Genomic DNA, 26,017 nt, shown 5'->3' on the forward strand with positions numbered 1-26,017 from the left:
TTCAACATACCCATGTACGAATCTTATCTAAAGGATAACAAGCATTATCTGACTGCGATTCACGCTGTTGTACTGTATGTTTAAAAATATGCATGACTATTATTCAAAGCATGAATTTTCCAACTCTTTCCAACTCTATTTTAGACAATTTAGGCTGGGATTCAATTCGATCATCATTTTTTGGCTATGCACCGTTAAAAGACAATGTTACTGGAGATCGCAAGGCAATGCTGCTGATGTCGGCGCAATGGTAAAATGACCTTTAAATGTCAACCGCGCTACATTGTTTCCTGACCTGTCTTGCAACCCAGCTAAGACAACAGTATAGCCACAGCAACAGTCTGCTCCTGTCATAGGCTGTCAACCCAGCTCTTAGTCTATTAGTGAAATTAGTATAAATGTGAAAGGATTTATACTTTTACTTTTGATACAATTACATTTAATTTTGATACTTAAGTATCTTTATACTTTTACTCAAGTAGTATTTTCCGGGATGACTTTCACTTTTATTTTAGTCATTTTTTATTAGGGTATCTTTACTTTTACTCAAGTATGACAATTAGGTACTTTTTCCACCACTGCTCACAGAACTGGACCGCCGAGTGCTGAAGCGCGTAGTGAGTAAAAATCACCTGTCCTTAGTTGCAACACTCACTCCCGAGTTCCAAACTGCCTCTAGAAGAAATGTTCGCACAAGGACTGTTCATTGGGAGCTTCAGTGTCGGCTGGAGTGGTGTAAAGCTTGTCTCCATTGGACTCTGGAGCAGTGGAAACACGTTCTCTGGAGTAAGGAATCACGCTACACCATCTGACAGTCTGACGGATTATTCTGGGTTTGGCGGATGCCAGGAACACGCTACCTGCCCTAATGCATAGTGCCAACTGTAAAGTTTGGTGGAGGAGGAATAATGGTCCAGGGCTGTTTTTCATGGTTCGGGCTAGGCCCGTTAGGTCCAGTGAAGGGAAATCTTAACGCTACAGCATACAATGACATTCTAGATGATTCTGTGCTTCCAACTTTATGGCAACAGTTTGGGGAAGGCCCTTCCTGATTCAGCATGACAATGCCCCCATATGCAAAGTGAGGTCCATACAGAAATGGTTTGCCGAGATCGTTGTGGAAGAAATTGACTGGCCTGCACAGAGCCCTGACCTCAATCCCTTCAAACTCCCGAGTAGCGCAGCGGTCTAAGGCACTGCATCTCAGTGCTAGAGGCATCACTACAGACCCTGGTTCGATTCCAGGCTGCATCACAACCGGCCTTGATTGGGAGTACCATAGGGCGGCGCACAATTGGCCCAGCATCGTTAGGGTTTGGCCGGGGTAGGACTTGCCTAGTTAAATAAAAAATAAAACACCTTTGGGATAAATTGGAATGCCGATTGTGAAGCAGGCCTTATCACCCAACATTGGTGCCTGACCTCACTAATGCTCATGGCTGAATGGAATTAAGTCCCTGTAGCAATGTTCCAACATCTAGTGGAAAACCTTCCCAGAAGACTGGAAGATGTTGTAGAAGCAAAGGGGGGACCAACTTCATATTAATACCCGTTATTTTGGAATGAGATGTTCGACGAGCAGGTGTCCACATACATTTGGCCATGTAGTGTATGAGTGTGTCTGCCTGCGTCCCTGCCTATGTGCGCTTGCGTGTGTGCACGTAGGCAGTGCATGTGTGTGTGTGTGACAGCAGAACGTCACTCCCGGCTAATCCTAACATGCACAGAGGTCTGGATAAGTCTGTCTGACTGGCATCTGGTCAGGTGGCAGGGGAATGATCTGTCATCCAGTCAGAAACACATCGACCAAGCACTTTGCTCTGCTCGAAAAGGCCTGGAATATAACTGGATGTTTCTGTGTTTGTTTGGCCCTGAGCTTTCAGGTAGTTGCCAGGGATGAAGGTGTTGTTGGCCCTAGGGCTTCTCACTGTGTCCGTGTCTCTGGTTCTGGCTTGCCCTCAGTCACCCAGCTGTCCACTGCGTAGGCCTTTGGTTGAATATTATTCAACCAAAGCAATGCTAATTGCCAACTTAGCCATAAGATACACATTAGTTGCTTATATATAATCTCTCGTGGACAGACTACGTAAACATAAATGGTACCGTAGATCATGATACAATGGGATAAGTGAAATAGTGAGCAGCATTAGTTCCGGTGCTTGGGTTTTTCGTCACTGGTTATTTGGACAAATCACGATTTCACAGGTGTTAGCATCTTTCGTATTTCCTGTTCCGATCCTCCTTCTTTCTTTTTTCTTAAATAATCTCAGTTAACCCAGAACTAAAATCTTGTGTAATTAGTCAGGTGCTCGATTAAAGGGGGTAAGAACTTTCTGATTTAGCATCGGTTTCAATTCTCCTCATTAGGAAATGCGACTGAAAACGAGATTTGGGTCATGGAGGCGTGCTTTATGTGGGTGTCTGTTGTGTGTATGTGTGTGTGTGTTCGAACGTGGGAAGCATTTGTACTTTCACTCGGCCAAAACAGTACACAGTTACAGTCACTCACCCTTCTAAATAACTTGAAACCATCTAACCAGGTATTTGTGTCTGGAAGTAGCCTAGACTAACTAGCAAGCAAGCCAACTTATTTAGTCAATTAGCTTAAGCCGGCTGGTGTGTGACCGTGGCAAAGTTGGTTTGACATTGGAAAGCGTATCTCTGGGCTCGTTAGGGACCGTCAATAAATTATAACATTTACATGGGACAATATTCTGATGTTGCACATCTTTTAGTTTACTCATCAAATGCTTAAAATATTTGGTTAGAGTTTTACAATTTGGAGCTATTGACATTTAAAGATATTGTCCCATGTACATTGTGTAATTTACTGATGGTCCCTAATGAAACACTTAGTCTCCCAGTTGGTCCTAGACTGAAACTTCACCATAACAACGTCCATTATCAGTAAAGGCTTTCTGTGATAACCTACTTTCATTAAACAGTCGCTTCCTTTGCCTCTAGTCATTATTTCTGCTAACGTTGGCTTTAACTAGGAGTCTTTCTTCCTGTAATGTTTCACAATCAGTCCCCAACAACACAGCAGATATTCCTGTCTTATTCCCCTCCTGTCTGATAAGAATTTGATGGTTCGTTATTATAATGTTTCAATTCATTTGTTTTAGAATAGTGACATCATCAGACAAGGCCCTGCTTAGATAATGCAGTGCGGTTGGGTCAGTGTGAGCTTTAACATTATATTACGTAACATATTCAACACTGTTGGATCGTCTTCAGGGAGTGTGTCTGCGTGTGTGGGTGTACTGGATGTGGAGAATGTTTGCTGGGTGTTATGTGTGTGGTTGAGTGTGTTCAAATCCATTTTTGTGTGTGTGTGTGTGTGTGTGTGTGTGTGTGTGTGTGTGTGTGTGTGTGTGTGTGTGTGTGTGTGTGTGTGTGTGTGTGTGTGTGTGTGTGTGTGTGTGTGTGTGTGTGTGTGTGTGTGTGTGTGTGTGTGTGTGTGTGTGTGTGTGTGTGTGAGAAAGAGAGAGAGAGAGAGAGAGATGCTGAGCTAAGGGAGTTCTCATAGAGGCTCAGTGATTCCTCTCCCCATCTGGGGTGCATGGCGGGCAGGAAGGAGATATGTGTGTGCACACACACACATTAAAGACGACGCAGTGAAAATGTATTCTTAAACAGTGCAGCCCAGCCTGTTTTTGTGATGGTTTGAGTGTGTGTGTCTGCGCAGTGTAAGTGTATGTTAGAGAATCTCTCTATATCCCACTCAGTGCGTTTTATGTGGATGGCAACATTATCTTCCACTGCACATCCTATCCTGCCTCAGAATACATTTAAACACTTCCTCTCTGGGTTCACCTCTGTGGCACATTTCATATGCAGTACAAAGCAATGAGACAGAGCCCCAGAAAAAAACATAGAATTTACCTAAATTCAACTGTTTAACACTGTTAAACATGTCCTGTTTCCTGTCTCATTCCAGGTTACCTCCTGGAGCTGCTGAACCGTTCCGAGGATGTCCTGCAGCAGTCCTATCCCCCGGCGCTGGGTTCCCTGTACACCCAGAACACCCGCGTGTTCTCTGACCTGTACACAGAGCTGAGACGGTACTACCGTGGTTCCAACGTTAACATAGAGGAGGCGCTCAACGAGTTCTGGGCCCGCCTGCTGGAGAGGATGTTCAAGGGAGCCAATGGACGGTATCTCATAGGTACGTAAACATTACACATTGAACTTAATTATATTCTTTGAAATGTTCAACTTTTAAAATCTCAATTGAAAATAAATGCTGCTTTTTCCAAACTCTTGCATTGAAATTGAATTCACCCCAACCCTGGTAAATATTTTCATGAATTTCATCTTGTATGATTTCAACTTTTATTCTTAACTATGTGAGGCCGTTATATTGCTTTAGCTATCACTTGTGTATTGTATGAAGAGTGTTTTACTAATAAAGTTATTATGATTGCAGGCGATGACTACCTGGAGTGTGTGTCCAAGCAGTCGGAGACGCTGCGACCCTTTGGTGACACCCCCCGAGACCTCAAGTTGAAAGTGACACGTACATTTGTGGCGGCACGCTCCTTTGTCCAGGGACTGGTGATCAGCGGGGAGGTGGTTCGCAAGGTCTCACAGGTAAGACTGACCCATCCTTCTCCGTCTATCTTTGTCAGTGTTGTTAATCTCCTTGCTCTACTCATTTTTCTCTCTCTCTTCCCCTCTCTCTCTCTCTTCTATTTATTTTCTCATCATGTCAATCAAACCTGCAGTACATCAATCTGGCACTTCGACCACGATGAAACTTTAAAACGTATTTGGAGCTTTGAGATACAAGCATTCTATCAAACTAATGTTACCGCATGAGAGAAGAATCCCTGGTGCCTCTTTTTCTAATGTACAAGCAGCTAAATGGATGGCTGAACTGTTCCACGGATCCTACAACATCCAGCATTTATTTTGTCTTGTCATGTCATGTTGTCTCTGGCTCCAGACAGTTCTTTATAGCGTTGTGTGTCACACTGTGTACAGTAGTCCTCCAGCGGCTCTATACTTCTTCTCTAGAACAGTGTGTGGTCAACACTGGGCCAAATAACAGCATATTAACAGTGCTGGGCATCTCATTGCAGGCCAATCAATCTCTAATGGAGTAACAGAGGAACAGAAGAGGGAGAAATCTAGGACCATAACACCAGGTTGTTTACACATACAGTGTGTACAGGAGAGGGACAGAGTGAGCCACAGCTCTGGGCAGTGTTAATAGAGTGACCTGAGGGATAGAAAGGGAAGGAGAGGAGAGCGGAAAGGTGAGGATAGTGGAGGAGGAGAGGAGAGTGGAGGAATGGAGGAGAGAGATAAGGAGGAAGAAAAGAGGAGATAAGGAGGAATGAAGTGGAGAGAGGAAGGTATAAGAGGGTAAATGGATCAATTGAGGAGAGAGATAAAGAGGAAGAAGAGAGGAGATAAGGAGGAATGGAGTGGAGAGAGGAGAGGAAGGTATAAGAGGGTAAATGGAGGAATTGAGGAGAGAGGGGAGATGTATACCTCATGTGGCGTCTGGAGTCTGATTGGACCAGCCAGGGGGGCAGAGGGCTGAGTGGAATGCCAGAAGGCATGCTGGGATATGGGTACCCTCTCTCCCTCCCTGCCTTCTCCCTGTGGTTCTAATCAGACTGTAATAGGGATTGTGGTGGATTGTGCTGTTAGGAGAAAGTGAAATGAGCGAGAAAGAGAGACAGAGAGGGAAAGTACAGTAGAGGGTTTGGGTGAGAGAGGGAGAGAGAGAGAGCATCGAGAGAGACAGAGGTAAAGTACAGTAGAGGGTTTGGGTGAGAGAGGGAGGGAGAGAGAGAGAGCATCGAGAGAGACAGAGAGGTAAAGTACAGTAGAGGGTTTGGGTGAGAGAGGGAGGGAGAGAGAGAGAGCATCGAGAGAGACAGAGAGGTAAAGTACAGTAGAGGGTTTGGGTGAGAGAGGGAGAGAGAGAGAGCATCGAGAGAGACAGAGAGGGAAAGTACAGTAGAGGGTTTGGGGGAGAGAGAGAGAGACAGAGAGGGAAAGTACAGTAGAGGGATTGGGTGAGACAGGGAGAGAGAGAGAGCATCGAGAGAGACAGAGAGGGAAAGTACAGTAGAGGGTTTGGGTGAGAGAGGGAGAGAGAGAGAGACAGAGTGGGAAAGTACAGTAGAGGGATTGGGTGAGAGAGGGAGAGAGAGAGAGACAGAGTGGGAAAGTACAGTAGAGGGATTGGGTGAGAGAGGGAGAGAGAGAGAGACAGAGTGGGAAAGTACAGTAGAGGGTTTGGGTGAGAGAGGGTGAGAGAGCGAGTGGAAGTGAGAGAAAGGAGTGAGTGGAAGGGACACTCATGTACACACATGTTGACCTTGACAAGAGATCACTGTGAGATGTACACCTATACCTCGCCCCACCCCTGCCAATCAAATCATACTGTACCACATAAAGTAGACTCACGACAGCTCTATCATTTGTGTGTGTGCATATGTGAATGTGCCCAAGAGTACACCCTGACCTCATTGAGAATGGCAGTGGCTGCCAGCGCCCTCGCATTAGTGCAGGGATGACATTTTGTAATTTTGTAAAAGCCGCACTAATTACTTACACATTTTCCCCAGCCGACCTCATTTAATGAACATATCGCTCAATGTCCTTCAGCAGCAGCAAAACGGATACAGTCAGGAAATATGGATCAGATCAAGTAGCTCTGGGGAGACAAGAGAGGAGGGGGGGAGGGAGGAGAGGGGATAGAAGGGAAGAGAACGGAAGCGAGGAGAAGAGTGGAGAGGGAGGAGAAGGGAGACAAGGGTGGAGAAGGAAGAGAAGGGAAGGGAGGAGAAGGTAGAAGGGAGGAATAGGGAGAGAAGGGAGGAGAAGGAAGAGAAGGGAAGGGAGGAGAAGGATAGAAGGGAGGAGAAGGGAAGAGAGGGGAAGGGGGACAAGGGAGAAGTAGGAAGACAAGGGAGGAGATGGGAAGATAAGGAAAGGGAGGAGAATGGAGGGGAAGGTAGAAGGTGTGGGGGAGGGAGAGAAGGGAGGAGACAGGAGGAGAAGGGAGGAGAAGGGAGGGGAAGGGAGGAGAAGGTAGGAGAAGGGAGGAGAGGGGGGAGAAAGGAGATAAGGGAGACAAGGGAAGGGAGGGGACGGGAGGAGAAGGGCGGAGTAGGTAGGAGACAAGGGAGGACAAGGGAGACAAGGGAGGAAAAGGGAAGAAAAGGGAAGGGAGGGGAAGGGAGAGAAGGGAGGAGAAGGGAGAAGAAGGGAAGGGAGAAGAAGGGAGGGGAAGGTAGAAGGGAGAGGAAGGGAGGAGAAGGGAGACAAGGGAGGAGAAGGGAGACAAGGGAGTAGATTGGAGACAAGGGAGGAGAGGGAAGGGAGGAGACATGAAGGGAAGGTAGAAGGGAGGGGAAGGGAGATAAGGGAGGGAAGGGAGACAAGAGAGGAGAAGGGAAGAGAAGGACGGTAGGAGAAGGGAGGGGAAGGTAGACTGGAGGGGAAGGGAGAGAAGGGAGGAGAAGGGAAGGGAAGGGAGGAAAAGGGAATGGAGGAGACGGGAGGGGTAGGTAAAAGGGAGAGGAAGGGAGAGATGTGAGGAGAAGGGAGGAGAAGGTAGGGGAAGGGAGAAGAGGAAGGAGAAGGAAAGCGAATGGAAGAAGAATGGAGGGGAAAGTAGAAAGGGAGGAGAAGGGAGGAGAATGGAGGAGAAGGGAGGAGAAGGAAGGAGAAAGGAGGAGAAATGAGACAAGGGAGGAGACGGGAGAAGAAGGGAGGAAAAGGGAGGAGAAGGAAGGAGAAAGGAGGAGAAATGAGACAATGGAGGAGAAGGGAGAAGAAGGGAGGAGAAAGGGAGGGAGATAAGGAAGATACGGGAGACAAGGGAGGAGTGGGAGAGAAGGGAATAGAGGAGAAGGGAGGGAAAGAGAAGGGAGGGGAAAGGAGGAGAAGGGGAGGGGAAGGTAGAAGGGAGGGGAAGGGAGACAAGGGAAGACAGGGAGGAGGGGGTAGAAGGAAGGAGAAGGGAGATGGGAAGGGAGGGAAGGGAAGACAAGGGAGGGAAGGGAGGGAAGGGAGGAGGAGAGAGACAAGGGAGGAGAAGGGAGATGGGAAGAGAAAGGAAGAGAAGGGAAGGTAGGATAAGGGAGGGGAAGGGAGAGGAGGGAGAAAAATGGAGGAGGTGGGAGGGGGAGAGAGACATGGGAGGAGAAGGGAAGGGAGGAGAAGGGAGATAGGAGGAGAAGGGAAGAGAAGGGAAGGTAGGATAAGGGATAGAAGGGGATAGAAGAAGGGAGGAGAAGGGAGGGGGAGAGAGACAAGGGAGGAGAATGGAGACATCGGAGGAGAAGGGAGACAAGGTGGGAGAAGGGTACAGAAGGGAATGGAGGAGAAGGGAGGGGAATGGAGAGAAGGGAGGAGAAGGAGAAGGGAGGATAAAGTGAGGAGAGGGAGGAGAAGGGAGAGAAGGGAGGAGAAGGGAGAGAAAGCGAGACAAGGGAGGAGAGGGTAGGGGAAGGTAGGAGAAGGGAGGGATAGGGAGGAGAGGGGAAGGAGGGAGAAGGGGGGAGGTAGAAGGTAGGGGAAGGTAGGAGAAAGGAGGAGAAGGGAGGATAAGGGAGGGGAAGGTTGAAGGGAGGGGAAGGGAGAGAGAGGGAGGGAGGGGAGGAGAAAGAAGGGAAATAAGTGGTGTGCGTGTGAGATAACTAGCAACTGCTTATCAGCCTGGCACCGCACAGGCTGGCAGTGCTCTGCAGTCCTGTAAGCCAATCTGGCTGGTCTGGAGGGCAGACCCAGAGGGCATACGTCATGAATGGAAATGCCAGCTAACCGTGTCAACCCATGCTAATACTCCTCCTTGTTCCCCTTCTACAGTATGCCTGCGGCTAGGCTATGCTAACTATTGCCATGCTAATGCCTGGCTTTATTCCCTTACGTCCATGCTAATTCTAATGCGTGTTCCCCTGTCACAGAAGTCTATGCCTGTGGTTAGGCAAGCTAGGCTACGCTAACTGTATCCTTGCTAATGATTTGCCTTATGCTCACGGCTACACTTGGCATCGCTACCTTTGGTATTGGTAATTCTAGGTTTTATTCCCTTATGCTTGCAGCTACACTACGCTATGCTACGCTGTGTGTGCTTAATTGAGCCATCCCAAGGTCCTTCTGTGTGCTGCATGTCTTGTCTCCTCTACAGGGACACACAGAGAGACTGAGGCCGGGATAGATGCATCACGCTAACATTCTAACGTCACATCAGCACAATACTGTTAACCCTTACCTCCTTGCCTTACAGAGAGACCATTTATGTGGTGTACACATTGTTAGTGTACTTTCACTCATGGCTAATAGAAAATGTGGGTACTAATAGTTGATATTAACCCTTTGATTTCCTTTTTTCATAAAGGGTAGTGTGAACAGTATTTTTCTCTTTTGTGACAATATCAATCTTTCCCCAGAGAGTAAGGGAAAATATCTCATTGGTGCGCTGATTTGAACACTCCCCTTGCCCTGTGCGTGACATGGGACATTTTTCACCAGTTCACCAATATTGACCCCCTACAGAAGAGCAGATATTTCTCAGTAGTAGTGATCTGATTTTAACCTTACTCTTGTGTGGAGGGGGCCATTTCTCATGGGTGCGCTGATATTAACAATCCCCACAGCCAGGGGGGACATTTTTCAGAGGCGCACTGACATTAACTGCTATAGCAGGAGCTGATTGCCTGAGCCCCTGGCTGTGCTTTATGGTGCAGTTTCCTTTCCAAAAGCTTCAATCTGGCAACAACGTCTTTTTACCGCCCAGCTCCACACACTCCTGCCTGCAGATGGGATGTGTGTGTGTGTGTGTGTGTGTGTGTGTGTGTGTGTGTGTGTGTGTGTGTGTGTGTGTGTGTGTGTGTGTGTGTGTGTGTGTGTGTGTGTGTGTGTGTGTGTGTGTGTGTGTGTGTGTGTGTGTGAGCCTCAAAGTAGAGGTCTGTGCAGTCCGATTTCTTCATCCCACCCGCAGCTACTGTTCCCGCAACCAACCCTAAGAAATTGGTTAAATGACCAGAGATTCTCACGTGGCTCGTTATATTAGGCTAGCGGTATTACTGGGATATATCAGCCAATAGGCTTGACATAGTTTGTAGAGTTGGAGAGAGAGCAGACATTTGCAATTTCTCTTGAGCTACATTTTGCATATACCCTACCCTTTAGGAGTGGGATGATTTACAGACAGAAACAAATCTGTGTGATCAATATTTATTTCTAGGCAATGTAGTAAACTATAGCTTAATCATATATAGGAAGGGAATTTCCTTGGAAAGATAACTGCCCTTCACAAACACATGCATAGGCTATAGCCTACTCTATTTAATTGAGACCACACATGCACCTGATCTCGCATGCCCAGAGAGGTATGGCTACTGAACTTGAAGCAGCAAGAATGATGAGAGAGGACACTTGCACTTTGTCTTGAGCTACGCTTTGCTTATAGGATATAGCCTATCTTTTAGGAGTGGGACGAATTGCCGGCAGAACTTGAATGTGTGTTTTTCTGGGTCTGGGGATCAGTAGCTTAAGTCACAGGTGGGCGGTTGTATACTGAGTACAGAGAGCATGAATACAAATGCAAAAAAGTATGAATACAAATTCAAATGTTGGGAGAGATAAGTAAGAGGGGGTGAAGAGAGTGATAAAACAAATGAAAAGAACAAGAGATAGAGATGAACAATTCCAGAGAAATATAAACCAGAGAGAGAGAGACTTGAATTCCATGAAAGTGGGGGACAGAAAGGGCACATATAGCGTCAGGGATATAGGATTAGGAACAGGACTAGGATATAGGACTAGAAATATGACTAGGATATAGGACTAGGATATAGGACTAGTAATAGGACTAGTAATATGACTAGTAATAGTGATAGTGATATTGTGATATTGACTAGTGATATTGGACTATTAATATGACTAGGCTATAGGACTAGTAATAGGACTAGGATATAGGACTAGGATATAGGATGAGTAATAGGACTAGTAATAGGACTGGTAATAGGACTAGTAATAGGACTAGGATATATGACTAGTAATGGGACTAGGATATAGGACTAGTAATGGGACTAGGAAATAGGACTAGTAATATGACTAGTAATAGGACTAGGATATAGGACTAGGATATAGGTCTAGGATATAGGACTAGGAAACAGGACTTGTAATAGGACTAGGATATAGGACTAGGATATAGGACTAGGAAATAGGACTAGTAATAGAACTAGGATATAGGACTAGGATATTGGACCATTAATATGACTAGGATATAGGACTAGGATATAGGACTAGTAATATAACTAGTATATGACGAATAATATAGGACTAGGATATAGGACTAGGATATAGGACTAGGATGTAGGACTATGATATAGGATGAGTAATAGGACTAGAAATATGACTAGGATATAGGACTAGTAATAAGACTAGTAATACGACTAGGATATAGGACTAGTTATATGACTAGAAATAGGACTATGATATATGACTAGGATATAGGACTAGGATATAGGACTAGGATATTGGACTATTAATATGACTAGGATATAGGACTAGGATATAGGAGTAGTAATATAACTAGTATATGACTCATAATATAGGACTAGTAATAGGACTAGGACATATGACTAGGATATAGAATGAGTAATAGGACTAGAAATATGACTAGGATATAGGACTAGCAATAAGACTAGTAATATGACTAGGACATAGGACTAGTAATATGACTAGAAATAGGACTAGGATATAAGACTAGGATATAGGACTAGGATATAGGACTAGTAATATGACTAGTAATAGGACTAGGATATAGGACTAGTATATGACTAGTAATATAGGACTAGGCTATAGAACTAGTAATAGGACTAGGATATAGGATGAGTAATATGACTAATAATAGGACTAGGATATAGGACTGGTAATAGGACTAGTAATATGACTAGGATATAGGACTAGGATATAGGACTAGGATATAGGACTAGTAATATGACTAGTAATATAGGACTAGTAAAAGGACTATGATATAGGACTAGGATATTGGACTATTAATATGACTAGGATACAGGACTAGGATATAGGACTAGTATATGACTAGTAATATAGGACTAGGCTATAGAACTAGTAATAGGACTAGTAATAGAACTAGTAATAGGACTAGTAATATGACTAGTAATAGGACCAGGATATAGGACTAGGATATAGAACTAGTAATAGGACTAGTAATAGGACTAGTAATAGGACTAGTAATAGGACTAGGATATTGGACTATTAATATGACTAGGCTATAGGACTAGTAATAGGACTAGGATATAGGACTAGGATATAGGACTAGGATATAGGATGAGTAATAGGACTAGGATATAGGACTGGTAATAGGACTAGTAATAGGACTAGGATATATGACTAGTAATGGGACTAGGATATAGGACTAGTAATGGGACTAGGATATATCCTAGTGATATTGGGCAATGATGTTAGGCAATTAGGCCTAGCTAGCTGTCGGCGTTCCAATTCATCCCAAAGGTGTTCGATGGGGGTGAGGTCAGGGCTCTGTGCAGGCCCGTCAAGTTCTTCCACACCTATCTCGACAAACCATTTCTGTATGGACCTCGATTTGTACATTGTCATGCTGAAACAGGAAAGGGCCTACCCCAAACTGTTGCCACAAAGTTCAAAGCACAGAATTGTCTAGAATGTCATTGTATGCTGTCGCGTTAAGATTTCCCTTCCCTGGAACTAAGGGGCCTAGCCCGAACCATAAAAAACAGCCCCAGACCATTATTCCTCCTCCACCAAACTTTACTGTTGGCGCTATGCATTAGGACAGGTAGCGTTCTCCTGGCATCCGCCGAACCCAGATTCATCCATAGGACTGCCAGATGGTGTAGCGTTAATCATCACTCCAGAGAACGCGAGAACTGCTCCTGAGTCTAATGGTAGCGAGCTTTACACCACTTCAGCCGCTTGGCATTGCACATGGTGATCCTAGGCATGTGTGCGGCTGCTCGGCCGTGGAAACACATTTGGGGTACAAACATCTAGTTAAAATTCTTTGGGATAGGGTGCAGCATTTTCACTTTTGGATGAATAGCGTGCCCAGAGTAAACTGCCTCCTGCTCAGTCCCAGATGCTAATATATGCATATTATTATTAATATTGGATGGAAAACACTCTGAAGTTTCTAAAACTGTTTGAATGATGTCTGTGAGTATAACAGAACTCATATGGCAGGCAAAAACCTGAGAAAATATCCAAACAGGAAGTGGGAAATCTGAGGTTTGTAGTTTTTGAACTCAGCCCCTATCGAATACACAGTGGGATATGGGTTATTTTGCACTTCCTAAGGCTTCCACTAGATGTCAACCGTCTTTAGAACGTTGTTTCAGGCTTCTACTGTGAAGTGGGAGCGAATGAGAGCTGTTTGACTAAGGGGTCTGGCAGCAGCCTCGTTCTCAGTCATGCGCGTTCACGTGAGAGGTATCTCTCGTTCCATTGCTTTTCTACAGACAATGGAATTCTCCGGTTAGAACATTATTGAACATTTATGATAAAAACATCCTAAAGATTGATTCTATACTTAGTTTGACAAGTTTCTTCGACCTGTAATATAACTTTTTGAACTTTTCGTCCGACTGGACCTGAACGTGCGTTTGGATTTGTTTACCAAACTCCCTAACAAAAGAAGCTATTTGGACATAAATTATGGACATTATCGAACAAAACAAACATTTATTGTGGAACTGCGATTCCTGGGAGTGCATTCTGATGAAGATCATCAAAGGTAAGTGAATATTTATAATGCTATTTTTGACTAATGTTGACTGCGCATCATGGCGGATATTTCTTTTGGCTGGTTTGGGCTCTGAGCGCCGTACTCAGATTATGCTTTTTTCCGTAAAGTTTTTTTGAAATCTTACACAGCGGTTGCATTAAGGAGAAGTCTATCTTTAATTCTGTGAATAACACTTGCATCTTTTATCGATGTTTATTATGAGTAAACAGCCAATGAAATTGCAGGGCGCCAAATACAAATCAACAGAAATCTCATAAATCAAATTTCTCAAACATACAAGTATTAGGCACCATTTTAAAGATACAGTTCTCGTTAATCCAGCCACAGTGTCTGATTTCAAAAATGCTTTACACAAAAAGCACAAATAGAGATAAAATTAATCACTAACCTTTGATGATCTTCATCAGATGACACTCATAGGACTTCATGTTACACAATACATGTATGTTTTGTTCGATAAAGTGCATATTTCTATCAAAAAATCTCATTTTACATTGGTGCGTTACGTTCAGTAGTACTAAAACATGTGGTGATTGTGCAGAGAGCCACATGAATTCACAGAATTACTCATTGTAAATGTTGATGAAAATTCAAGTGTTATGCATGGAACTTCAGATAGATACACTTCTCCTTAAACACTATTATTGCACACAGAGTGAGTCCATGCAGAGTGAGACTTTTTAAGCAATTTTTTTACTCCTGAATGTATTTAGGCTTGCCATAACGAAGGGGTTGAATACTTGAATACTGACTTGAAACATTTACGTTTTTCATTTTTTATTCATTTGTATAAATAAAAACAAGCATAATTCCAGTTTGAATCCATTTTAATTTCAGGCTGTAACACAACAAAATGTGGAAAAAGTCAAGGGGTGGGATGGCCACTCCAATACATTGACTTTGTTGTCATTTTGCCAATACTTTCCGGAGGTACTGTACACAGCTCTACACACTAACCTGACACTAGGTAACCTTTGGAGTATAGTGAATTAAGAGCAGGAGTGCTGTGTGTGTGTGTATGTGTGTGCTCATGCATGCATTTGCCCACATTAAGTGTGTTGGTGTTTCATACCACCATGACAGTAGCACTACTATATGTATGAATCACTCTTACCACTGAGAGCCTGACTGCATATCCCAGTGACAAGAGCTTCTATATACATGTCAGACAGGTTCTGGGAATAGGGTTCTCTCTTCCCAAGCCCCCCCTCTCTCTCAAACTTTCTTTCTCTCTCGCCCCTGTCTTTCTCTCAATTCAATAAAACATTTACAATAAACAAAAGTTCCAAAAGAATAAAGACATTTCAAATGTCATATTATGTATATATACAGTGTTGTAATGATGTGCAAATAGTTAAAGTATAAAATGGATAATAAATCAAATAAATATAGGTTGTTCTTCACTGGTTGCCCTTTTCTTGTGGCAACAGGTCACAAATATTGTTGCTGTGATTGCACACTGCGGTATTTCACCCAGTAGATATGGGAGCTTGCTTATGGGGCTCTTCTCCAGGTTTATTTCTCTGTAGGTGATGGCTTTGTTATGGAAGGTTTGGGAATTGCTTCCTTTTAGGTGGTTGTAGAATTTGTAGATCCACAAATCTCTTTTGTGGATTTTGATAATTAGCGGATATTGGCCTAATTCTGCTCTGCATGCATTATTTTGGTGTTTAAGTTCTACAATGAGGATATTTTTGCAAAATTCTGCATGCAGAGTCTCAATTTGGTGTTTGTCCCATTTTGTGAATTATTGGTTGGTAAGTGGACCCCAGACCTCACAACCATAAAGGGCAATGGGTTCTATAAATATTTCAAGTATTTTTAGCCAGATCCTAAATAATGTTGAATTTTATGTTCCTTTTGACGGCATAAAATGCCCTTCTTGCCTTGTCTCTCAGATCGTTCACAGCTTTGTGGAAGTCACCTGTGGCACTGATGTTTAGGCCGAGGTATGTATTGTTTTTTGTGTGCTCCAGGGCAACGGTTTCTAGATGGAATTTGTTAGGGTGTGTAGGGTGAATACGTGGTCTGTCGTACGGTAATGTGGTAAAAAGCCAATTTGACATTTGCTCAGTACATTGATTTTGCTGAGGAAATGTACGAGTCTGCTGTTAACCTGTCTGGCACCAGCGTTCCGCTAGCGGAACTCCTCCCACATTCCACTGAAAAGGCAGAGCGCGAAATTCAAAAGATATTTTTTTGAAATATTTAACTTTCACACATTAACAAGTCCAATACAGCAAATGAAAGATACACATCTTGTGAATCCAGTCAACATGTCCGATTTTTTAAATGTTTTACAGCGAAAACACCACATATATTTATGTTAGCTCACCACCAAATACAAAAAAGGACAGCCATTTTTCACAGCACAGGTAGCATGCACAAAGCCAACCTAACTAACCAAGAACAAACCAAACTAACCAAGAAACAACTTCATCAGATGACAGTCTTATAACATGTTATACAATAAATCTATGTTTTGTTCGAAAAATGTGCATATTTGAGGTATAAATCAGTTTTACATTGCAGCTACCATCACAGCTACCGTCAGAAATAGAACCGAAGCAGCCAGAGTAATTACAGACACCAACGTCAAATACCTAAATACTCATCATAAAACATTTCTGAAAAATCGATGGTGTACAGCAAATTAAAGACAAACATCTTGTGAATCCAGCCAATTTTTCCGATTTTTGAAGTGTTTTACAGCGAAAACACAATATAGCATTATATTAGCTTACTACAATAGCCTACCACACTACCGCATTCATTCATCAAGGCACGTTAGCGATAGCAATAGGCACGTTAGCGATAGGGAATAAACCAGCAAAAAATATTAATTTTCACTAACCTTCATAAACCTTCATCAGATGACAGTCCTATAACATCAGGTTATACATACACTTATGTTTTGTTCGAAAATGTGCATATTTAGAGCTGAAATCAGTGGTTATACATTGTGCTAACGTAGCATCTTTTTCCCAGAATGTGCGGATATTTTTATGACACTCAACTATTCTGACCAAATAACTATTCATAAACGTTACTAGAAAATACATGTTGTATAGGAAATGATAGATACACTAGTTCTTAATGCAATCGCCGTGTTAGAATTCTAAAAATAACTTCATTACGACATCCAGCTTAGTTATAGCGAGAGAGTGCCCAAAATCTGGGCGCAAACTACTATTTCACATGTTCGACAGATATATGAAATAGCATCATAAAATGGGTCCTACTTTTGATGATCTTCCATCAGAATGTTATACAAGGGGTCCTTTGTCCAGAACAATCGTTGTTTGGTTTTAGAATGTCCTCTTCTCCAGTCAATTAGCACGGAAAGCTAGCAAAGTAGCGCGAAGCTCTCCTTCCTGAACAAAGGCACACAACGCAACACGCCTAACGTCCCGAATAAATTTCAATAATCTAATAAAACTATATTGAAAAAACATACTTTACGATGATATTGTCACATTTATCAAATAAAATCAAAGCCGGAGATATTAGTCGTCTATAACGACAGCTTTTCAGAAGGCAATACCAGGTCCCTTCTCGCGCCTTCCAGAAAACAGGAAACTGGTGACACGTCATGCCAAGAGCTTTTATTCGACCCCAGATCAAGTTATACACTCCATTTCTTCTCTCACTGCCTGTCGACATCTAGTGGAAGACGTATGAAGTGCATGTATACTAATAAATATCAAGGACATTTATAGGCAGGCCCTAGAACAGAGCATCGATTTCAGATTGTCCACTTCCTGTCAGGAAGTTTGCTGCAAAATGAGTTCTGTTTTACTCACAGATATAATTCAAACGGTTTTAGAAACTAGAGAGTGTTTTCTATCCAATAGTAATAATAATATGCATATTGTACGAGCAAGAATTGAGTACGAGGCTGTTTAAATTGGGCACGATTTTCCCCCAAAGTGAAAACAGCGCCCTCTGTCCTCAACAGGTTAAAGAGTTTAAGAATAGCCAATTGGAATTTGTGGTATGTATATTTTATCATTTCATTTAAGGATACCGTCAATACCACAGGCCTTTTTGTGTTGGAGGGTTTGTATTTTGTCCTGTAGTTCATTCAATGTAATTGGAGAATCCAGTGGGTTCTGGTAGTCTTTAATAGTTGATTCTAAGATTTGTATTTGATCATGTATATGTTTTTGCTGTTTGTTCTTTGTTACAGAGCCAAAAAGATTGGAGAAGTGGTTTATCCATAAATCTCAGTTTTGGATAGATAACTCTTCGTGTTGTTGTTTGTTTAGAGTTTTCCAATTTCCCCAGAAGTGATTAGATTCTATGGATTCTGACATGCTGTTCATTCTTTTTCCGCAGTGTATTTCTGTATTGTTTTAGTGATTCAACATAGTGAAGCCGTAGGCTCAGGTTTTCCGGGTCTCTATGTTTTTGGTTGGATAGGTTTCTCAATTTCTTTCTTAGGTTTTTGCATTCTTCATCAAACCATTGGTCATTGTTGCTCATTTTCTTAGGTTGTCTGCTTGAAATGTTTAGATTTGATAGCGAAGCTGAGAGGTCAAATATACTGTTTAGGTTTTCTACTGCCAAGTTTACATCTTCACTATTACAGTGAAACATTTTGTTGTGAAAAAAAACATTTTGCTGTGATCTGATAGGGGTGTCAGTGGACTGACTGTGAACACTCTAAGAGACTCTGGGTTGAGGTCAGTGATTTAGTAGTCTACAGTACTACTGCCAAGAGATGAGCTGTATGCGCACCTACCATAGGAGTCCCCTCGAAGCCTACCATTGACTATGTACAGTTGAAGTCGGAAGTTCACATGCACTTAGGTTGGAGTCATTAAAACTCGTTTTTCAACCACTCCACAAATGTCTTGTTAACAAACTATAGTTTTGGCAAGTCGGTTAGGACATCTACTTTGTGCATGACACAAGTACTTTTTCCATTAATTGTTTACAGACAGATTATTTCACTTATAATTCACTGTATGACAATTCCAATTCTGACATTTCACGTTCTTAAAATAAAGTGGTGATCCTAACTGACCTAAGACAGGGAATTTTTGGGGGGATTAAATGTCAGGAATTGTGAAAAACTGAGTTTAAATGTATTTGGCTAAGGTGTATGTAAACTTCCGACTTCCGACAGAGCTGCAGGAGTTGTGACCCATTTTGTTGGTTATGTTGTCATTGTTGTGTCTAAGGGGGCATGTGGGGGAGGGAATGCTGTCACCTCCAGGTAGGTGTTTGTCCCACTGTGTGCTGAGGGTGTCAGGTTCTTGTCCAGTTCTGGCATTTAGGTCACCACAGACTAGTACATGTCCCTGGGCCTGGACATTGTTGATCTCCCCATCTAGGAAGGAGAAGCTGTCATCGTTAATGTATGGGGATTTTGGTAGCACATATGAGGACATTTTTCTCTGTTGAGATGTTTTCCTTATGAATTTCTAGCCAGATGAAAAAGGTTCCTGTTTTGACTAATTTGATAGAGTGGGTTAGGTCTGCTTTATTCCAAATTAGCATACCCCCGGAGTCTCTTCCCTTTTTCACACCTGGTAGTTTGGTGGATGGGACTACCAGCTCTCTGTAACCTAGAGGGCAACCAGTGGGTCCATTTCCTTTATACCATGTTTCTTGTAGGATGACAATTTCTGTATTCCAATTTCTTTGATGAAGTCTGGGTTCCTGCTCTTTCTGCCAAAGGCAGATGACCTCAGACCTTGTATATTCCAGGATGAGATTGTAAAATGTTGTGTTCCATAGTGTCTAGTGTTGTTTTTGTGTGGTTTAGGCCCGGACCATCACAGTAGGTGTGCACAGAGGATGTTAAGCATCTGACACATACCTCCTAGGTCGCAGGATGGGGCTTGGGCGGGTGTAATAGTGGGGGTTGGGCCTGTTGCTCTTCTCACGGCCTGGGCATATGTCCTGCTGTCATGTTGAGGTCCTTGCCGAAGGGGCGGGGTGCATAGGGTGGGCAGAAGGGGTATAGCTCTGATATGGGGGGGCTATATAGGGTTTGGCCAGGGTTTGCTTGGGGTGGTCTTAGCTGATTGGGGTGTGGCTGGTGATGCTGTGGTCTGGGTGTAGGTCCTCTTTTTATTTCACCTTTATTTAACCAGGTAAGCTAGTTGAGAACAAGTTCTCATTTAGAACTGCGACCTGCGACTGTGACCTCTTGGCATGGGTTCTCTCGGTGCAGGTCCTTAGTTAAGAGGGGTTCTGGGAGGGTGTCTCCCTGGTCTGGGCGGGGTGTCCGTTGCTCTATTGCTCCTGGGGCTACGGTTGAGGGTGATGTCCTTCAGGGTCCCTCTCTTGCTCTCCTCTCTCTCTCTTGCATTGCATGCTGGGAGTTTTTTGGAGTTTGAGTGTTTCGTGTGGAGGGCTCTGTCCTAACTTATTTTCTTGAGTCTCCTTGGTCTTTTCTTTAAATTTTTATTTTCTATGGTGGAGGGTTAATGCACTGTTTGTTTTAGCGGTACCCACTGTTCTTTTCAAAGTTAGGGTGGAAGAGGACAGAATTTAGTTTCCAGGGGTTTGGAAGGTGTGGTGTGCATGATAACTTCTCAGCCTAGCGTGGAGGAGACGCTGTCGTTAGGGCATGGATTCAGGTGTGTTTCTGAGGATGGAGTTAAGGTGGTGATGGTTCTGCTGAACAGGTAGGAGCTGAATTTATACATTCCGCTTCCAGTATGAACAAAGCTGTGGTTGTTTTCATGAAAAGAGCAATTTTGGTATGTAGGCTCATTGCTAGTGGAATATTTGTTAGGGGTGTGTTGGTGCCAATTTCTTCTCTTTCTACCCCTTCGACCAGGGTGGTAGTTGCAAATTTGCCTCTGTTTATTATGGATGATCAAATCAGGAAATAGCTGAGTGGTTTTGCTAAGTTTGCTAGTGGTTTTCGTGTACTGTCAGCAGGCTTTCAGGCAGATGCCGTTAAGCATGTTGTTTCGTTCCGGAGGCAAGTGTTCATGTTTCTGAATAACAATGAGCAACAGCAAAATTTGCATTTTAATGTGAGGCATGGGGAGGGGCTTGATGCAGGCAAGTACAGATAGTCTACGGTGTTTTGAGTGTGAGGATTTGGGGCATAAGAGCGTTGCGTGCCCACATAAAGGCCGTAGACAAGGTGAGGATACAAGCGCCCGTTGGGGAAATCGAGGTCAACGTGCAGGGGGCAATGAAATGCAGGCAGCAGAGGCTGGGCCTAGTCATGCCAGGGATGGTGTGTAGATGAGGCTGGGACTAGTCAGGCTAGAAATGGTGGTGTAGATGAGGCTGGGTCTAATCGCTACAGATGGTGGTGTAGATGAGGCTGGGTCTAATCGCTACAGATGGTGGTGTAGATGAGGCTGGGACTAGTCAGGCTAGAAATGGTGGTGTAGATGAGGCTGGGTCTAGTCAGGCTATAAATGGTGGTGTAGATGAGGCTGGGTCTAATCGCTACAGATGGTGGTGTAGATGAGGCTGGGCCTAGTCAGGCTACAGATGGTGGTGTAGATGAGGCTGGGTCTAATCGCTACAGATGGTGGTGTAGATGAGGCTGGGTCTAGTCAGGCTACAGATGGTGGTGTAGATGAGGCTGGGTCTAGTCAGGCTACAGATGGTGGTGTAGATGAGGCTGGGTCTAATCGCTACAGATGGTGGTGTAGATGAGGCTGGGTCTAGTCAGGCTACAGATGGTGGTGTAGATGAGGCTGGGCCTAGTCAGGCTACAGATGCTGGTGTAGCTGAGCCTGGGTCTAATCGCTACAGATGGTGGCGTAGATGATGCTGGGCCTAGTCATGCTATGGATGGTGGTGTAGATGAGGCTGGGCCTAGTCATGCTATGGCGGGTGGTGTAGATGAGGCTGGGCCTAGTCGTGCTATGGATGGTGGTGTAGATGAGGCTGGGCCTAGTCATGTTATGGATGGTGGTGTAGATGAGGCTGGGCCTAGTCATGCTATGGATGGTGGTGCAGATGAGGCTGGGCCAAGTCAGGTTATGGATGGTGGTGTAGATGAGGCTGGGTCTAGTCAGGTTATGCTAGTGGATGAGGAGAGTATAGTAGGGAAGTGCAAGAGACTGGGGGGGAGGAGGAGGGTGTCAAGCGGAAAGGAAAAAGGGGGAGAAGAAAGGAGGCTGGGTGGTCAAAGGCACCAAGGAACCTTTGCCTGGTGCTGGGGGGAGGCCCTGGCCAGAGAGGAAGGGCAGGTGGTCAACATGGGAGATGGAGATGAGGAGGAGGAAGGTGGGTCTGAGGAAAAGGATGAATAGGAGGATTTTTTCCCGGAGCTGACAGCCAGTCAAGCAGAGGGGTCAAAGTACACAGTGATTTTTCTGATCCAAGAAAGTTTGTAAGATCAGTACAACATGCTATGAAAAATGAAGGGCATGGTGTCCTCTCACCCAGGAAACAGTTTAGGTTGAGAAAGTGTGTCACAACATTGAGTAAAGGTCTACCTTCAGACGCTGTTTAGATGAAGAGTTTCTTTCTGGCACTGGGGCTTTTTGAGCTTGGCTATTGGTCACTTTCTTTGCTGGTTTTTCTCCCACTTCTTATGGAGACTCTTCGGGTAGGCTCGCTCAATATAAATGGTGCCAGAGAAGCGGGAAAGAGGAGTGTGTTGGGTGAATATGTAAAACTAAAAAAAGTACAGGTGTTGTTTCTTTGCTCAGGCAAAGTTGGCTATTTGGTTAACAAGGAGGAACAGGGTCAAAGGCTCGGGGATAACTATTATTTAATGGGATGGTCTCTGAGTGCCTTAGAGTGAAATTTGAGTTTTATAAAATGATAAAAAGTGTGGAGATGTTTCAGGAGATATGGTGTGTTGGGGGGTTTGTCTGTACAGCTGGGGAAGATGTGTTGGATATACAGTTGTAGAAGTGGTGAGATTTTGGTTATTATGATGTTGTTTTTGTACCGTGGTGTAGGGGGCAAGGTGAGTATGGTGCATGTATGCAGTACTGCAGTACAGGAGATTTTTTGGTGTTTTGTTTTAAGGGGGGGTGGGGGATTTTAATGAAATGAGAATGTTTCATTAAAGAAAGACAAAAAGTCAACGTCTCTCTCTCCCCTCTCGCTCTCTCCCTCTCTCTCTCTCTTTCTCCCCTCTCTCTTTCCACTGTCTCTCCACTCACTCTCTCTCTCCCGTCTCTCCACTCTCTCTCTCTCTCTCTCCCCCCTCTCTCTCTCTCTCTCTCTCTCTCTCCTCTCTCTCTCCCTCCATCTCTCTCCCCTATCTCTCTCTCTCCCCCCTCTCTTTCTCCCCCCCCCCCTCTCTCTCTGTCTCTCTCATCAAAACATTGATGGTCTGACTTATTCTCTTGCCTATCAAGTGGAGCAGTAGGCGGAGGAGAAAAGGAGGAGAGGAGGGTGGACACGGGGCGTGCTGTAGAGTCATGACGACAGACAGACACTATTTCATGTACCATGTTCTTTTGTCTTTGACTGTATGTTTCTGCTAACTAGGCTTTGTCTGACTTTGGTATGACAAGGGTTGAAGATTCCAGGAAAGCATCAGACTGCCCCAGTTTGGTTTAGAGGAGTTTTGTATACCAAGCTGAGCCCTCAGTCTCTCTCTCTCTCTCTCGCTCTCTCTCTCTCTCACACACACACACACACACACACACACACACACACACACACACACACACACACACACACACACACACACACACACACACACACACACACACACACACACACACACACACACACACACACACACACACACACACACACACACACACACACACAGACAGACAGCAGGGCGTACTGGTTTTAACCCAGTTCCAGTTTTATTGGACCAAGGCCCTTTCCTGAGGGAACAGCCCAGTGGGAGAGAGAGAAGGAAAAGGAGAAGAAGGATGGAGGGATCGGAGAAAAGCGCAGACGGCGGTGTCATGGACCTTGTCGTGCACACAAAGCAAATTCTTTCAGACGATTGGTTTCCACGGTAACCGGGCAGAAAAAAAGCTAACAGCGCGGCGCTAGCGTAAAAGAATGGCCATGGGAAGTGACCTCCCGCTGTATTCTGTGTGTCTCGTTTGTTCGCCCACCACCAAGGAAACTCACACATTCAAAGGATCTTAAGCTCTTTGGCCACACACAGCAATGGTGGGTTTCACATCGCAAAACGGAAGCATATGCAGAAAAGTACCTCATACCTACTGTAAAATATGGTGGTGGATATTCGATGTTAGAGGGCTATTTTCCTTCCACTGATCCTGGGCCCTTGTTGAGGTCAATGGCATCATGCACTTTACAGGAAACTTTTGGCCAAAACCTGATTGCCTCTGCCAGAAGGCTGACACTTGGCCGCAAGTGAATCTTCCAGCAAGACAATAACGCCAACCACATATCAAAATACACAAAGAAATGGTTAATTGACCCCAAAAAATCCACATTTGGCAATGGCCATCTCAGTCTCTGGACTTGAACCCCTTTGAAAACCTGTGGTGTTAATTGAAGAGGGCAATACATAAGCGCAGACAAAGATATCACATTAAATTTTATTTGTCGTACACATGTTTAGCAGATGTTATTACGGGTATAGTGAAATACTTGTGTTCCTAGCTCCAACAGTGCATTAATATCTAACAATACACAACAATACACACAAATCTAAAGTAAAATAATGGAATTAAGAAATATAGAAATATTAGGACGAGCAATGTTGGAGTCCGGAGTATCAATATAAATATACAGTATATGGGTAAAGCAGTATGTAAACATTATTAAAATGAACAGTGTTCCATTACTAAAGTGACCAATGTCCCATGTCTATGTACATAGGACAGCAGCCTCTAAGGTGCAGGGATGAGTAGCCGGGTGGTAGCCGGCAAGTGACAGTGACTAAGTTCAGAGCAGGGTACTGGGTGGAGGCCGGCTAGTGACAGTGACTAAGTTCAGAGCAGGGTACTGGGTGGAGGCCGGCTAGTGACAGTGACTAAGTTCAGAGCAGGGTACTGGGTGGAGGCCGGCTAGTGACAGTGACTAAGTTCAGAGCAGGGTACTGGGTGGAGGCCGGCTAATGATGGCTATTTAACAGTCTGCTGGCCTCAAAGCTGTTTTTCATTCTCTCGGTCCCAGCTTTGATGCACCTGTACTGACCTCGCCTTCTGGATGATAGCGGGGTGAACAGGCTGTTGCTCGGGTGGCTGAGGTCCTTGATGATCTTCTTGGTCTTCCTGTGATGCTGGGTGCTGTAGGTGTCCTGGAGGGCAGGCAGTATGCTCCTGGTGATGAGTTGGGCTGACTGTGATCCATGGATAATCCATGGATTTCACATGACTGAGAATACAGATATACATCTGTTGGTCACAGATACCAACAAAAAAAAGTAGGGGCATGGATGAGCAAACCTGTCAATGTCTGGTGTGACCAACATTTGCCTCATGCAGCATGACACATCTCCTTCGCATAGAGTTGATCAGGCTGTTGATTGTGGCCTGTGGAATGTTGTCCCACTCCTCTTCAGTGGCTGTGCGAAGTTGCTGGATATTGGTGAGAACTGGAACACGCCGTCGTACACATCGATCCAGAGCATCCCAAACATGCTCAATGGGTGACATGTTTTGTGAGTATGCAGGTCATGGAAGAACTGGGACTTTTTCAGCTTCCAGGAATTGTGTACAGATCCTTGCGACATAGGGCCTTGAATTATCATGCTGAAACATGAGGTGATGGCGACGGATGAATGGCACGACATTGGGCTTCAGGATCTCTTCACGGTATCTCTGTGCATTCAAATTGCCATTGATAAAATGCAATTGTGTTCGTTGTCCGTAGCTTATGCCTGCCCATACCATAACCCCACCACCGCCATGGGGCACTTTGTTCACAACGTTGCAAACTGCTCGCCCACATGACGCCACGGATTCATCCATGAAGAGCACACTTAACCAGCGTACCAGTGGCCATCGAAGGTGAGCATTTGCCCATTAAAGTTGGTTACGATGCCGAACTGCAGTCAGGTCAAGACACTGGATAGGACGACTAGCACAAGGATGAGCTTCCCTGACAGTTTGTGCAGAAATTCTTCGGTTGTGCAAACCCACAGTTTCATCAGCTGTCCGAGTGGCTCGTCTCAGGCCATCCCACAGGTGAAGAAGCCGGATGTGGAGATCCTGGGATGGCGTGGATACGTGGTCTGTGGTTGTGAGGCCGGATGTACGTACTGCCACATTCTCTAAAACGACGTTGGAGGCGGCTTATAGTAGAGAAATTAAAATGCAATTCTCTGGCAACAGCTCTGGTGGACATTCC

General features: G+C 44.4%; 1 protein-coding gene across 1 annotated transcript in view; it reads left to right on the top strand.

Annotated features, from left to right (window-relative positions):
• The window catches only part of LOC120019858 (glypican-1-like), a 147,376-nt gene that overhangs the window by 94,667 nt on the left and 26,692 nt on the right, over positions 1–26,017 (top strand). The window contains exons 3-4 of the mRNA XM_038963271.1: positions 3,941–4,168; positions 4,430–4,593. Coding sequence (XP_038819199.1) covers positions 3,941–4,168; positions 4,430–4,593 — 392 coding nt within the window. The remainder of the gene's footprint in view (positions 1–3,940; positions 4,169–4,429; positions 4,594–26,017) is intronic.

Source organism: Salvelinus namaycush, chromosome 25 (assembly GCF_016432855.1).
Source record: "Salvelinus namaycush isolate Seneca chromosome 25, SaNama_1.0, whole genome shotgun sequence".
Lineage (NCBI taxonomy): Eukaryota > Metazoa > Chordata > Actinopteri > Salmoniformes > Salmonidae > Salvelinus > Salvelinus namaycush.